The sequence below is a fragment of the Apostichopus japonicus genome, chromosome 4 (assembly GCF_037975245.1).
Source record: "Apostichopus japonicus isolate 1M-3 chromosome 4, ASM3797524v1, whole genome shotgun sequence".
NCBI lineage: Eukaryota > Metazoa > Echinodermata > Holothuroidea > Aspidochirotida > Stichopodidae > Apostichopus > Apostichopus japonicus.
In genome coordinates, this window is record NC_092564.1 from 12120724 (window position 1) to 12134343 (window position 13620).

The 13620-nt window shown below is 37.5% G+C and overlaps 1 protein-coding gene across 1 annotated transcript; it reads right to left on the reverse strand.

Moving 5' to 3' along the window:
* Positions 1 to 1606: 1606 nt before the first annotated feature.
* Positions 1607 to 9273, reverse strand: LOC139966466 (patched domain-containing protein 3-like). The gene is made up of 3 exons (XM_071969487.1): positions 8623 to 9273; positions 6785 to 7898; positions 1607 to 5182 (listed from the first exon to the last, which is right to left on the reverse strand). The coding sequence occupies exons 2-3, from the start codon at positions 7785 to 7787 to the stop codon at positions 3567 to 3569; spliced, it is 2619 nt and encodes an 872-aa protein (XP_071825588.1). The 5' UTR covers positions 7788 to 7898; positions 8623 to 9273; the 3' UTR covers positions 1607 to 3566.
* Positions 9274 to 13620: the final 4347 nt, after the last annotated feature.

Consider the following 13620-nt stretch of genomic DNA (forward strand, 5'->3'; position numbering starts at 1 on the left):
ATACAAAGTACAATATCTGCATGAATTTCGTCGAGAAGAGAATGATACTTGTAGGTTATTGAAAATGTTGACTCCCACTCCCACACAATCCGATGTTTTACCAGTTCGCAATGCTTTGAACCGGTTTGTTAATCTTTCGAAGAGCATTACGCAAAACAAAGCTTGGAAGACTCCCGAATGAAGACGAGTACAATTTCGCATCAGTGTCTCTGGATGAACTAACGGGGAAATTTCACGCCTGGCACAATAGCTGGAAACTTGTTAATAACATTGTATATTACACTGTAGCGCAACTAAAGTTGCAGTGCAAACTAAACAAATATGGTCTATTTAATGCCCGTATTAATTCTATGTAATACCCGTATTAATTATATTTCATGCCCGTATTGATTATATTTCATGCCCGTATTAATTATATTTAATGCCCGTATTAATTATATTTAATACCGCCATATGAAGCTGCATTGTGATTGGCTGAGAATTAATGCCGGTTTTAAGTAGAATTAATACCGGTAATAATTTTAATTCGTATGGACATTAAATCAGCAAATATTTCCCGTATGGCCTACCATATACGGAGGCGTTTACGTGACGCTTCTCCGGGCGGCCAGTATTTTTCCTAGAACGCTAGCGCAAATATAGCGCAAATATTGCGCAACAATTGCCTTATTAGAAATCTAGGCTCCGCCCACATTTATTATGTACCTCAACTCCAACAGAAGAGAGTGTGCATACACTGCATACTTGTATTGCTCTTATTAAAGCCCCAGTAGCCGTTTAAAAAGGACTTCTAAAGGCAAAAACTGCGAGCAACTTTAAATTTCCTATTCCAAATGTACTGTAGTGGTAGAGTTGGAATAAAATCAAACACATTTGCCATTAAATTTCTCAATAAAGAAGCTGAAACAGCACATGAGAGATGCATAGAAAGTTGACCTTTTCAGTTATATATTCAATGTGAGTGAACCAAATCAGTAGCTTAGGAAGTTTGTCAACATTGAGCATTTATGGGGGGGGGGGGGGGGGGGCTGAGATTGATTTCATCAAAAATGAGTGTGTAAATATGGATATTCAATGGGCCCTAGTCAAATTATTGCAGGGTCTCAGCCCCCCCCCCCCACCCCCTAAGCCTATGTATATACAGGCACATAGCCAGAGATTTGTCATGCAGAGGTTTAACTTGTTTTTCTGATCTGGCCCACAGAAGGGTTCCAAAGGGGTCCCCTCACACTTTAGTGCTCTCAGCCACTAATACCAGGTAGCCGACGCCAAGGTCAGCAATTTGCCCTCAATATTTTGGGGGGGTGGGCATTAAAGCCATTAAATTGTCACCCATTAAAATAGGGGGCATACCCCCATGATCGCCGATGCCAAAACTGGGTAACCGATGCCAAAACCGAGTAACCAACGTCAAAACCAGGTAATCGATGCTAAAGCTTGGTAATCGATGCCAAAACCGGGTAACTGCCACCAATACTGGGGGCCAGCGCCTAAACTGGGTGTCCGCAAAACGCAGGTAATCGCCTAGTATATAATATATATTATTGGGTCCGTGTATTCATAGTATTGGGTTGGTAAGAAACACAAAAAGCATGATTTATAAAGTACACTTTATAAGTAACTTAATATTCCAGTTATTTATTTATTTTAAAAACAACAGATATAAATTGACAAATTCTAATTTATATATCATAAAAATACTTATATATAATAATTAAAACATGGTGATATACAGTACTACACTGTGAAGAATTGAGACGTGTGATGTGTTTATTGTGACACGTCACATGTTTAACAATGAACGCATACTGTTTTCAACCCTAGAGAACAAAAATACAATACAAGAAATAATAATACACAAATATATTCAAAAATGCAATGCGAGGCAAAGGCCTAAACACTAATGTTTAACATAAATGCAAAAGATCAATGTGTTCAAAGGCTGTTACAGCCTTTGAACAAACATATCTTCATTGACTTATCTCTGCAACCTTCTAAACATTGTCTCGAAGCTACTAATAGAGGTAATAGGGCGTTAGGTTTGATCAATAGGAACTTCAGTTTGCTGAAAGAGGACATAGTTGTTAGGCTTTATAAGCAGTTGGTTAGGCGTCATCTGCAGTGCTGTGCAGGCTTGGAACCCATATTTTGCTAAGGAAAAGGAATTACTCGAGAAGGTCCAGAGGAGGGCTACTAGGTGAGTGAGGGTGGGAGGAGAGGCGAGGGGTTTTATCGGGAGGAAGTGATTTTACTCCATCTACGGTAACCCCTCACTGGTGGATACTCACAACTGCTGATACACCTGTATATGTGCATGTGGGGATACCTATACATGACACAGGTTATTCGTGACCATGAACATGCCACGGTAAATAACCTTTCAAATATTAACAGAACGGTTTGCCTTGTCTACTGTATAAAGGCTAAAACTCAACAGAATAAGGGTAATGGCCTTCCTTTAAACATTAGTAAAAGAGGCACAATGTGGATGGCGCTAAAAGTACCTTGAAATGTTTTTCTTGACATACATAGCCTTTATTAAGCGTCAGTTCTTTTCGTCAATTTTCATTTTTGAAGTATTTATAAGCTACTTAGAAATACTGCTCAATCTGAAATGACGATTTTCGTAATGCTTTTTATTATTATTATTATTATCGTCATGGCTATGCATTATAATAGATGTTTTTACAGTAATGCGTTTGATTTCAGATAAAGCACTTATTCAAAGCCGTATAGTGTTAGTGTCGTTTAATATTCTTGGTTTATATTTCTTTACACTTTTCCATTGTTTGTAATGTCCCAGTCAGTTTCCATGACGACAAATTAAAGGATTGGTTCAGTTGTCATACATGTTTATGTGATATGGAAGAGGACAATAGAAGAAACACAATGGTGAACAAAACTGTTCAAATATCTTTTTTGGTTAAAGAGATATTCAAGTGTAAAGTTTTATCAGATTGTGTAGAAACTGCTGAAATCTGACTAGCTGTGATGTCACATCCTCACATTCCTGAAGAGTCTTTGTTTTTTTTTCTCTAAATATTTTGTGAGATTTCATGGCTTTCAACCAAAAGATATGTCAGGAGATCTCATATTTGTCAAAGGAAGTATTTGAGATTAAACATCTGAAGAATGTTTGATTATATTATATTCAAATGTGTTAAAAAATATATATAATTTTAAAGAAATATATTCACACATGTCAAGGAAGTGAGGATGTGACATCACACCCTCACAGTAAGTCTTTCTACACAAGTCATTTTCAAAGAAATGTTGATATCTTCAAAGTGTCATATCTTCTTAAGAGAGCATGCTATCATGGTAGTTTCTTCACTGTTCTTTTTGTCTTTTTGTGCTCTTTCATACAAAATAGACATGTCAAACATATGAACCAATCCTTTAAATATGTAACCTATATGTCGATGCTTATTCAATTAAAATCTGACAAATAATCGAAAAAACACGTGACGTCATCGGATATTGGAAATCGAAGCATGTATATCTATAATCTATTACTGCGCTGCTTCACGAAGAGTGAGATGTTGTATTATTTGCAATCTACATTGCTAGTGAAATCTTCTAAGAGAGTGACGTATGTGAGCTACATTCGTAATCATAACAGGTAAAAACAATAACCCATGTAACATACCGAATCCCATTATCAGAGTAATAATTTTAGCAAAAGTTTGCAAAATGTGACTCTTGGACCAAAACATTAAAAATACTGCACATATAGTGGAAACGCCACTCTGTAGAATGGGATACCCTAGCAAATAGAGGGCGTTCGACAATTTAGTAGAGCTCGAAAGTTCAGGCTTGTCTAAGTTCTTCACGAAAGCATACGCAATATGCGCAGAAAAGTCTACGCTAAAGCCGATACAGAGTACAAGATTTATCATAGAAATTGAGCCCAGAGGTACCCCCCATGACGCCATGAATCCCAACACCCCGAACAGAATGGACCCAACCGAAAATGTAACTAATAGACCAACTGAAATATTGGGTATTATTATGAGAAATACTAGCAACATGCTTATCACGGCTATTCCGAGTGTTAGTAAGGTCGTAGGTACAATAGTTTGGTAACGTTCAGCGTACCCAAATCCAATTGATGAGGCAATGACATTGATTCCCAAATATTCCGTAGCTTCATCGACGCTTTTTCGAACATCAAGAAGCAAATCGTTTTCGTCTTTAGATGACAAGAGGTCACGTGACGCCAGAATAAATCGCGAGGACGTTATAACGCTCCCGTTGAAATTAATATCTAACTTGTACTTTTCGCAACAAGGCAACTTGAGAAATTGATCCTTTAAAACAGTTACAAATGTATTTTGATCCAGCTGGGCTGTTCCATATGATGTCCGAAGGTATTTGATGTAAGCATCCAACCAAAATTCGGTGTTGTTGCGATTTTGGATGTGACTGTTGTCGTGAAAATCAAGTAGTACTTGTTCTATATCGATCTGTTTGTCAGGTTGCCAATAAGGATATGGTTCAGTGAATGCTACAGAGACGCTGGGGCCGGTTTTCGCGAAATATTGCGAGAATATTTCTAAATAGTCAAATGTCATGGTACCCTGTTTCGCGATGTTCATCTCCTCAACTCCTATTACTAAAGTTGTGAGGAAATATCCTGACAAACCGATATAACAAACGTAGAGAATTAGAACAAGCGCTGACGATATCGGTTTGGATATTAGTTTTGCATAGTAATCTCGAAAGAAACACATTATAATGTGTTGTTTAGCGGGGATACTATGGGCTGAATTAACCCTTCGTGTGTTATCAATTTCTGTCACGTGATGATGGCTAATCGATCGAATTGTGACGACATCGTTGCGTCGGAGTCGTTGGCCGGATTGAGGTGAAGGTAGACACGAGACACCATGACAATTGAAAGATTCCATGTAACCAAAAAGAACCATAAAACCACCAAAAAATGTAATTTGATAGAAAAAATCGAAGAGGACCGCTATTGCAGTGAACAAACAATATGTCTTTATCGCTGGTAAGGGTGAAAGTGATCCAATGCCGAAAGCTAACAGATCTGTTAAACTTGTGATCGTTATTGACACCCCAGCATCTTCTAATGTGTCCGCCATCCTCTCCGTCACCGTTAAGGATGTGTCTGTTTTCCTCCAAGCTGCTAACATAATAAACATGTCGTCTAAACCGATACCTTAAATTAGAGAAAAAAAACATTGAAAAAGATAGAAAATGACACATTCTATTGATTGGCTTCAAATTAGCAGCATTTTAGTTTGGAAATCTTAAGATATTTATAACTGAACATAATCCAGTTAACAGTTGCAACTCATTAGTTTAATTATTATCCTAGCTTCATTTTAAATATAAATAAATAAAGAATGACACACACACACGCACATTGACTTTTGGAGGATACCTTGGTTAACCATACAGCAAAATAGATATCTCACACAAAGTATTACGTTACTTTTCAGATATTTTTTATACAGGAAAACAAACATTATTCTTGCTAAGACAGACCCGGTTTATACATAACTTATAATGAGTTAGGTTAGTATTCAACACGTTACATCTTGACCATCCTGCATAGAACATATGTCAACACGGCCGCCATGTTTGATAACGAGCGACCGAATTTTACTTGATATTATGTCAAAGTTTATAGACATATATGCTTTATAACAGGGTTGTCCAACCTACGGCCCGCGGGCCACAGTCCGGCCCGCCGCAGGGTTGCGTCCGGCCCGCCAGAGATGCTCTACGGTGCGAAATTTTAGTGAGCAGATTTATTGATAACAATTTGAAGCTATATAATTAATCAGTCGAACCTTCTGGGTCCAAAAAACTGCATACAGATCAGTTTGTGTGACACTCTCTTAGCGGAGGGGGGGGGGGGGCGGCTGAACTTTATTCATCTGTTTTATCAGGAAGGAAAATAAATCAGTGCGCTCCGCGTGCAGTGCTCACATTTTGTTGCCTTGGGCTTCGGGCAAAAATATCGAAAAATCGAGCGTAGGGTTCATGCGGCCCCCTCCTTCATCATAATCATTCCATGTGGCCCTCCTCTGCAAAAGGTTGGACAACCCTGCTTTATAACTATTTATACTACAAATAAACGATGACAGCCAGGTGCATAGCGAGGAATTTGCCAAGGGAGGGCGAAACCTGCTGGCAAACTATCTAAGCGTATAGCGCCACTATGAGTTGGCGCGAAGGGTACAAGAAAATTTTGGCCGAAAATGCTTCCAAGATCGCTGGAAATGGCACTTCCCAGGCCTTTATAAGTTGCATCTAAGCATTCTCTATTTTGAAATTACTAGCGATATCATAAACAATATACCAAAAAAAACATTTTAAAAAATCCAAAAAATATGCTCAAGGGGGGGGGTGGTCGCCGCCTTCGCCCCCCCCCCCCTTTGGCTACGCGCCTGATGACAGCTACGTGGAGTCGACAGGTTTGAGCAAACTGACATTATTGAAAGGAACCCAACAACACTTTTGCTATTACACGATGTGATTATTTCGTTACCCTGCTTGGCTATTTGTGAGTGACGTTTATATCTGCTTAAGAAAACTTGCAAAGGTTTGTAAATGAAGTCATATGTAAGTAGATTATATAATGAAAGCACAAAGTAGTAACGAAGTGACTATGATATCACGTCCTATTAGTACACTCTATATATGCTGTAGGAATAAGCGACTACAAACGCTATATTTAAAATCGTTTTAAATGTGCTTACTTGTTGGAGACAAGAACAATATTATACGAACTTAACATTAAAAAAAAACTCACCCAAAATTATAAAAGGCATTGAGATGATCACGAGGTTGGTCTGCACCCCACAGAAACTGAGCAATCCCACTGATGACACCACCGCAAGAAATACCGACAACACACCCAAGATACCAATCCACGGTTTGCTTTGAACTCCGTCGCGAATCATGATACAAGAAAGGCTCGCGAAGGTCACCATAATGAGAAATGTCCCGATCAAGTAAGGCACGGAATCGACTGCTATATCGAATTGAGACTCATCAAGTGAGGTCGAGGTAAAACCGTATACCTTAATGAGGTCAAATTCTGAAGATTCGAGCAAGTTTATGACCAAACTCTCCCAATCTTTAGAAAGTTGGTTGACTCCCACGGGTGCACTCCTTAGGTAGAAGGTTAGTAATATTGCATCAGCGTGCACGAGTTGGTTCTCTTCTACACGAACCCCTCCGAAAAAAGGTTCGATTAAATAGCGAGAGCCGTCTGCAGCGGTAAAGCTTGGAAACGGTAGTTGGATTATCGGACCACTTAAGTCAAGATAATACCGTAACGATACACTTACAGGATTTGGGAAACAATCACCTCTCCACTGATTACATAAATCTGAATAATTCAAAGGATGTGAATAACCTGCAGGAGGGTCAATTTCAGATTTTGTTATGACGTCATCTAAGTCTAAAACAGAAGCAACGTGTTCTTGCCGCAGAATGTTGCCGCCATCTTTCGAAGTGATTGCTATGGCAACGGTTCTATGATTGAGATATATCAACCGATTGGGTAAAATGTTGAGATCATTCACGGGAAAGAGATGATGTAAGTTCTCTGTCTCGTTTCTGGCTCGACTATTTACAGGTGTAAATAAGTACTCGGTATCATTTTGAAAGGCAATGTTGCGAATTCCTATCCCAAGTACAGCGGTGATTAATAACGTAGTGAAAATGATGAGAAGAGGAAAGCGACAAAGAATTCGAGAATAGGCTCGAAATGATTTCCGGAGCAACCGCTCGATACCTTGAAACGCCATGGTATGGTTCGTTATGTATACTCTCAATCGTGAAACCTGCAGCTAGCTTCTGATACAGCCCAGTTTATTCCATATATACATACAGCACAGTTTAGTCCGTTAGATTATGACCTGTATGAAGTAATTAAAACGTGATCCGTCATAATGCACTGTTAAAACATCAATGTAATGGCAGCCTAACAAAACTTACAGAAAATCCCATTGTACAGTTTACATGAATAAATAAATAAATATATATACGAAACAAGGCTATATGCCTCTTTCGGCAGAATAAATATAAATATATAAATATATATATATATATACACGGGCCACCCGCTTTGTACGCGGACACCCTAACCAACTATAGGCTATGGACGCTGATTGTATGTCCAGAGGTTCGAAACCGGTAAGGAAGGTCGTAATTTCACTGTAGGCGTTTGACACCTGTATCAGACAATACTCTGTTCTGTTTTTGGTAACATATTTTGCCTTACTCTAGAGATCAAACATGATGTTAACCAACTCGAAAATCATTTGTGATTCCTAAAGCCGGATCTCGAAAGAGATACTTTGAACAGACTTTATGTTAATGAAATAGAGGTAAACGACAAAGGCAAATGAATATATATAAATGAAAACGTAATGAAAAGGAAAATCCAGAATATATATATATATATATATATATATATATATATATATATATATATATATATATATATATATAATACCTGTCATCTATAAACTGTACATATCCATACCTATTTCTGCTTGTTACTAATATCCGCCTGTCATATAAACTATATATATATATATATATATATATATATATATATACATATATATATATCCATACCTTTCTGATTGTTTCTCATATCCGTCTGTCATCTATAAACTGTACATATCCAGTCCTTTTTGGTTGTTACTCGTATTCGCCTCAGTATATGGTAATGTTTTTATATACAGTGGTCTGGAATAATACATGTTAACCAAGGAAGCATGTAGACGTTGTTCTACAATACAAAATTTGCTTACACCATTACACTGTACTGTACTTTACCATTGCATGATTGTTGAAATATGGATGGGTCCTTTGACGTGTATCACACATTATTGTTTGGTATTGTGCCAATTTACTCACCTTCCAAGCATAGCCTGGAGGACAATGAAAATTGCATAATACAAAACGCCAAGACTTTTTTTCTTTTCTTTTAAGCTGTTGATGCTGGACAATAATCGTTTCGTCACGCAAGTGTCATATATCTCGTGCATTTCTATAGGAGTTCTCTACACTTTTGGCGTATACTATACTTACTATGTGCAATGTACAGGTTAGAAGTGTAGTACACCTCACGAAAGTGTAGTGGTATACTCGAGCCCGTTCTATACTCGAGTACATTTTGTCGTACTCGTAATCGGGACTGTGTGCTCGTACTCGCAGGATGCAAATATCATGGACTCATAGCATATACACTCGTGTAGTTACATCATTTCCCAACATGCAATGTACAGGGAGATGAGATATTGGACTTCACATGTGGCGAAGTGTGTGTGTGTGTGCGGGTGGGTGTGTGTGAATTGGTCTTTTATTTGAATTTCTTATAACATAGTCAATTCAAAGTATCTCTTTCGAGAGCCAGCCTTAGGATTCACATTTGATTTTAGTTGGTTAGCATCATGATTGATCTCAAGAGTAAGGCAAAATATGTCACCAAACAGTTCTACGTGAGGTTAGCAATGTCAAACACGAACGAAGTAATAATCACCAAGGGCGTAGGAACCGGGGGGCTGGGGGGGCGCCAGCCCCCCCCCCCAGTGAAAAATGTGGAGGGGCGGAAGTATCATTCCGCCCCCCCCCCCGCTCCGCAAGTCAGAAAACCCCTTTTTCATTTCCAAATGAGAAAAAAATCTCATTTGGAGCACCAAATTGCATCTAAGGCCAGGTGAAAATACAAAATTAAGTTTACAAAATGGAGTGGGTGTTGAAGTGTGCTATATTGCACCAAATTGCATCTGAGGCCACCCGGAAATGCAAAAAATTCCAAAGGGGAGGGGGACACCCCCTCCCCTTAGACCCCTCCCCCAGGCCGGCCATCAGTCTTCAGCCCCCCCCCCCCCACTCAAAAGTACCTTCCTACGCCACTGATAATCACAATCATATTGCATTTACAGTAAGACAGTTTACAAATATATTCAAATAAAGATACACGCAATGGATGTATATGTGCTATTTGTTTTGCTCATATTATACAGCAAATATTGAACAAGTAAGAATGCTTATAACAAAATTCCGGATGGATAAGTAATCACCTTTAGAAATGCCAAGTTGATTGTTCTGTGAAATACCACGTTGTTGAGACCTTGAATAATTGTACTAGGTAGCAACAATAGTTAATTGTTAATTTCAAAAACAACCCACGTCATTGCAATAAACTATCAGCTATATCACGCATATGGAGCATGACACAACAACAGCCGGGTCAACCAACCCCTTCCAAAATGAGGGTAAAATACATGATTATGGCGCTTTTCGTGACTCTGCTCAGTACGATATGTAATGATATGACTCGAAGCAGAATAAAGTGTTATTTTTCACTCAATCATCCCAGAGTCCGTTAGACCGCATACATGTGGTTGCGTCCAACTGATTTATTTATCTGCAGTATTGACAAAATTCAAACGTGAGAAGCCACAGACTGTAAACTTAAAAGTTATACAAAAGTTTGAAAAATCCGATTTCATTTTCCATAAAAAAACTGTCATGTATACATTTAAATTAATTTTTCAAGAGAGTTATTCTAAAATTTAAACTATAGATATGATTGTGAATATTGATTAGTGTAGAGAAGCCCTGAAATTAGATTATTCTTCGGTAGTTGCCCATCCAATAGTATATATTATATTTTCAAGTTTATTATCAGTATACATATACAGACACACAAATACATTTCTGTGATATAAAGTATTCATCACACTCATGAATCAAAGCAAACATAAATCTAATGCATGGTTTCTGAAAGTAGTTTAGAGAGAATTTGCAACCTCAAAAATTGATATTTTTGAGATGTCAAAATCAGGAACTTAAAGCAACAGACGGTGTTTTGTAGTAAATAACACAGAAATGTAAGTTTTTGTCTGTATACATTGATAATGCAAAAACTTATATGATTAATTCGAAATAAATTGCGATTGAGCAAAGGAAGAGAATACTTGTTGTAAAGCCGTTACATCTTGTGGATTCTCACATAGATCCTTTCTTAAATTGGTGATTGTATCAAGTTCCTTAAACTAAGGATTCTAGTACTTGATTGGTTACGTCAATGTGTCATTATAGTCTGAGTAAGGTACATAAAGTAGACCAAATCAATACAAATAATTGAATAAAATCATATCTTGTGTTTTATGGTTCCGTTCTCTGCCTAGCTACGTGTACTATATGAACTGTTTTGTGGTGTAGATATAGTGTAGGCTGTACGGAACAGCCCAAAGTTGAAAAGGAACATACAGTTAAGTGTTAGGAGGCTGGAAGTTTATTCCCTGTTCTGGATTTTCAACTCACTACGATTCAAATTATATTCAATATATATATATATATATATATATATATATAAATGAAAACGTAATGAGAGGGAAAATCCAGAACAGTGAAAAAGCTTTCAGCCTCCACCGGGATTCGCACCACGAGCCTTCCGCTCTGTACGCGGACACCCTAACCACTAGGCTATGGACGCTGAATATATGTCCAGAGGTTCGAAACCGGTAAGGAAGATCGTAATTCCACTGTAGGCGTTTGTCACCTGTATCGAACAAAACTAGTTCTGTTTTTGGTGACATATTTTGCCTTACTCCAGAGATCAAACATGATGCTAACCAACTCGAAATCATTTGTGATTCCTAAAGCCGGATCTCGAAAGAGATACTTTGAACAGACTTTATGTTAATGCAATGGAGGTAAACGACAAAGGCAAATGAATATATATAAATGAAAATCGTAATGAGTTGGAAAATCCAGAACAGTGAAAAAAGTTTCAGTATATATATATATATATATATATATACATATATATATATATATATATATATATATATATATATATATATATATATATATATATATATATATATATATATATATATATATATAAATAAAAACGTAATGAGAAGGAAAATCCAGAACAGTGAAAAACTTCCAGCCTCCACCGGGATTCGAACCCGGGCTGAATATACGTAATGGGTAGAGGTGGTTTTATTAATCCCTCTCTAGATATAGATATATCGCGATTATGTATCCACATTTGTTTGAATGTTGCCTTACCCTGGTGCATTCTGTTCTTTTCAAAAGGACGAAATTTGAACGATGAAATAAAGACATGAGACCCTGGGCTACTTTATAAGTTGCATACGATCTTCTAAGAAACGTTAACAATTTCTTTAATAAAATATGTTTACTTTACTTTACTCTATTTTATCATGTTGTGAAGCAATGTATATATCCCTTCATATAACAGGATACATAGATTGAGACTGAACCAGGAATACTCGTAAATTAAAAGAAACCGAGGATTGAAGTTTCATTTGGATTCTACCGAAACATCACACGAACGGAACGATTGAGGCAGTCTGAATAGCGATACCTATTAATTTTGTATTAATATTTAAAAAAAAATGAACACGATATATTGACATAACTACCATATAACAATTCCTTGATGCTAAGGTTCTAAATGCCTACAGCTGTGTTTGTATCAAGCATGGCTTTGTTAGAATATCATTGCTCATTTCGTTCAAATGAATCCGTCAAACTTAAAGGTAGGCATTTGCTGAAACAAAGAACATATCTCTCTTTCTGGCTTCATTTTCATTCGTTATCATCTCTGTTTGTGTTTTCATTGATTCATTATGGGTTGTATACTATTTACATATTTATAGATATTACTGCTAATTCTCATTGATCATTATACTGTCAGAGACGTCGACAAGAACATTTGGAAGGGGTGAAGAGGAGGGGTGTTGTCGGGTAATTGGAGAGAAGACGAACTCACGAAACTATCGACGAATTAATTAATGCTGCGGATGTTTAATGTAGCAGATTGGTTCTTGATCTGGATATTGGATATTAGGATAAAGAAAACCGAGATATCGATAGGACCAAGTGTCGGTGTCCACTTATAGTTGATTTGGCTGAGAGTGAACAGTCAAAGGAACATAAAGTACCCAGGTAAGGCAAGCTATGATCATTGTGTTCATATATACATATGAGGTGTACTACACCTCATATGTATATATGACCAACTATATAGCCTACCGGTTACTGCTGTACTGCGTTGTCTAGTAGAAATTAAGCCTATACTTGTAGAATGGCATACACTGTAAACGTATATAAAGCTATACATGGGTCTTGTTTGTTCAATAACCTTACATTAGGTCCCGGGGCCGCGTGGGTATTTTACTTCCACAATCAATGTGGACATTGGCCTGTCTTTATCACCCCCCCCGCCCCCCCCCAAAAAAAGATGAAATAACAGCCAGCATTTGACTTCAACGAAAGAATAAACATGAGAAATCTTATTTCTACTTTGAAATTAGCACCTGACAGGTAGTTACCTACACGTAATTACCTCGAGTATCGGAACGTGACATACAGCATGCTATACTGCGGTGGTACCATAAATTGACCATTGCATTCTGAATTCAAAGAGCCAAAACTTAGACAATGGCCGTTACCTTGACCTTGACCGTTAGTGGTAGAGAACTATTAACAGTTTTGAAAACGAAATTCATCGTCGTTGCTTTACCTTGATACTACTTCCAAACAATGAAATATAGACGTAATAATACACTAGCAATCAGCTAC

Excerpts from the sequence above, each read along its gene's own strand:
- LOC139966466 (XM_071969487.1), bottom strand. The coding sequence starts at position 7,787 with ATGGCGTTTCAAGGTATCGAGCGGTTGCTCCGGAAATCATTTCGAGCC. Across the intron at positions 5,183-6,784 it reads AATGCCTTTTATAATTTTGG|GTATCGGTTTAGACGACATG; the intron begins GTGAGTTTTTTT and ends CTCTAATTTAAG.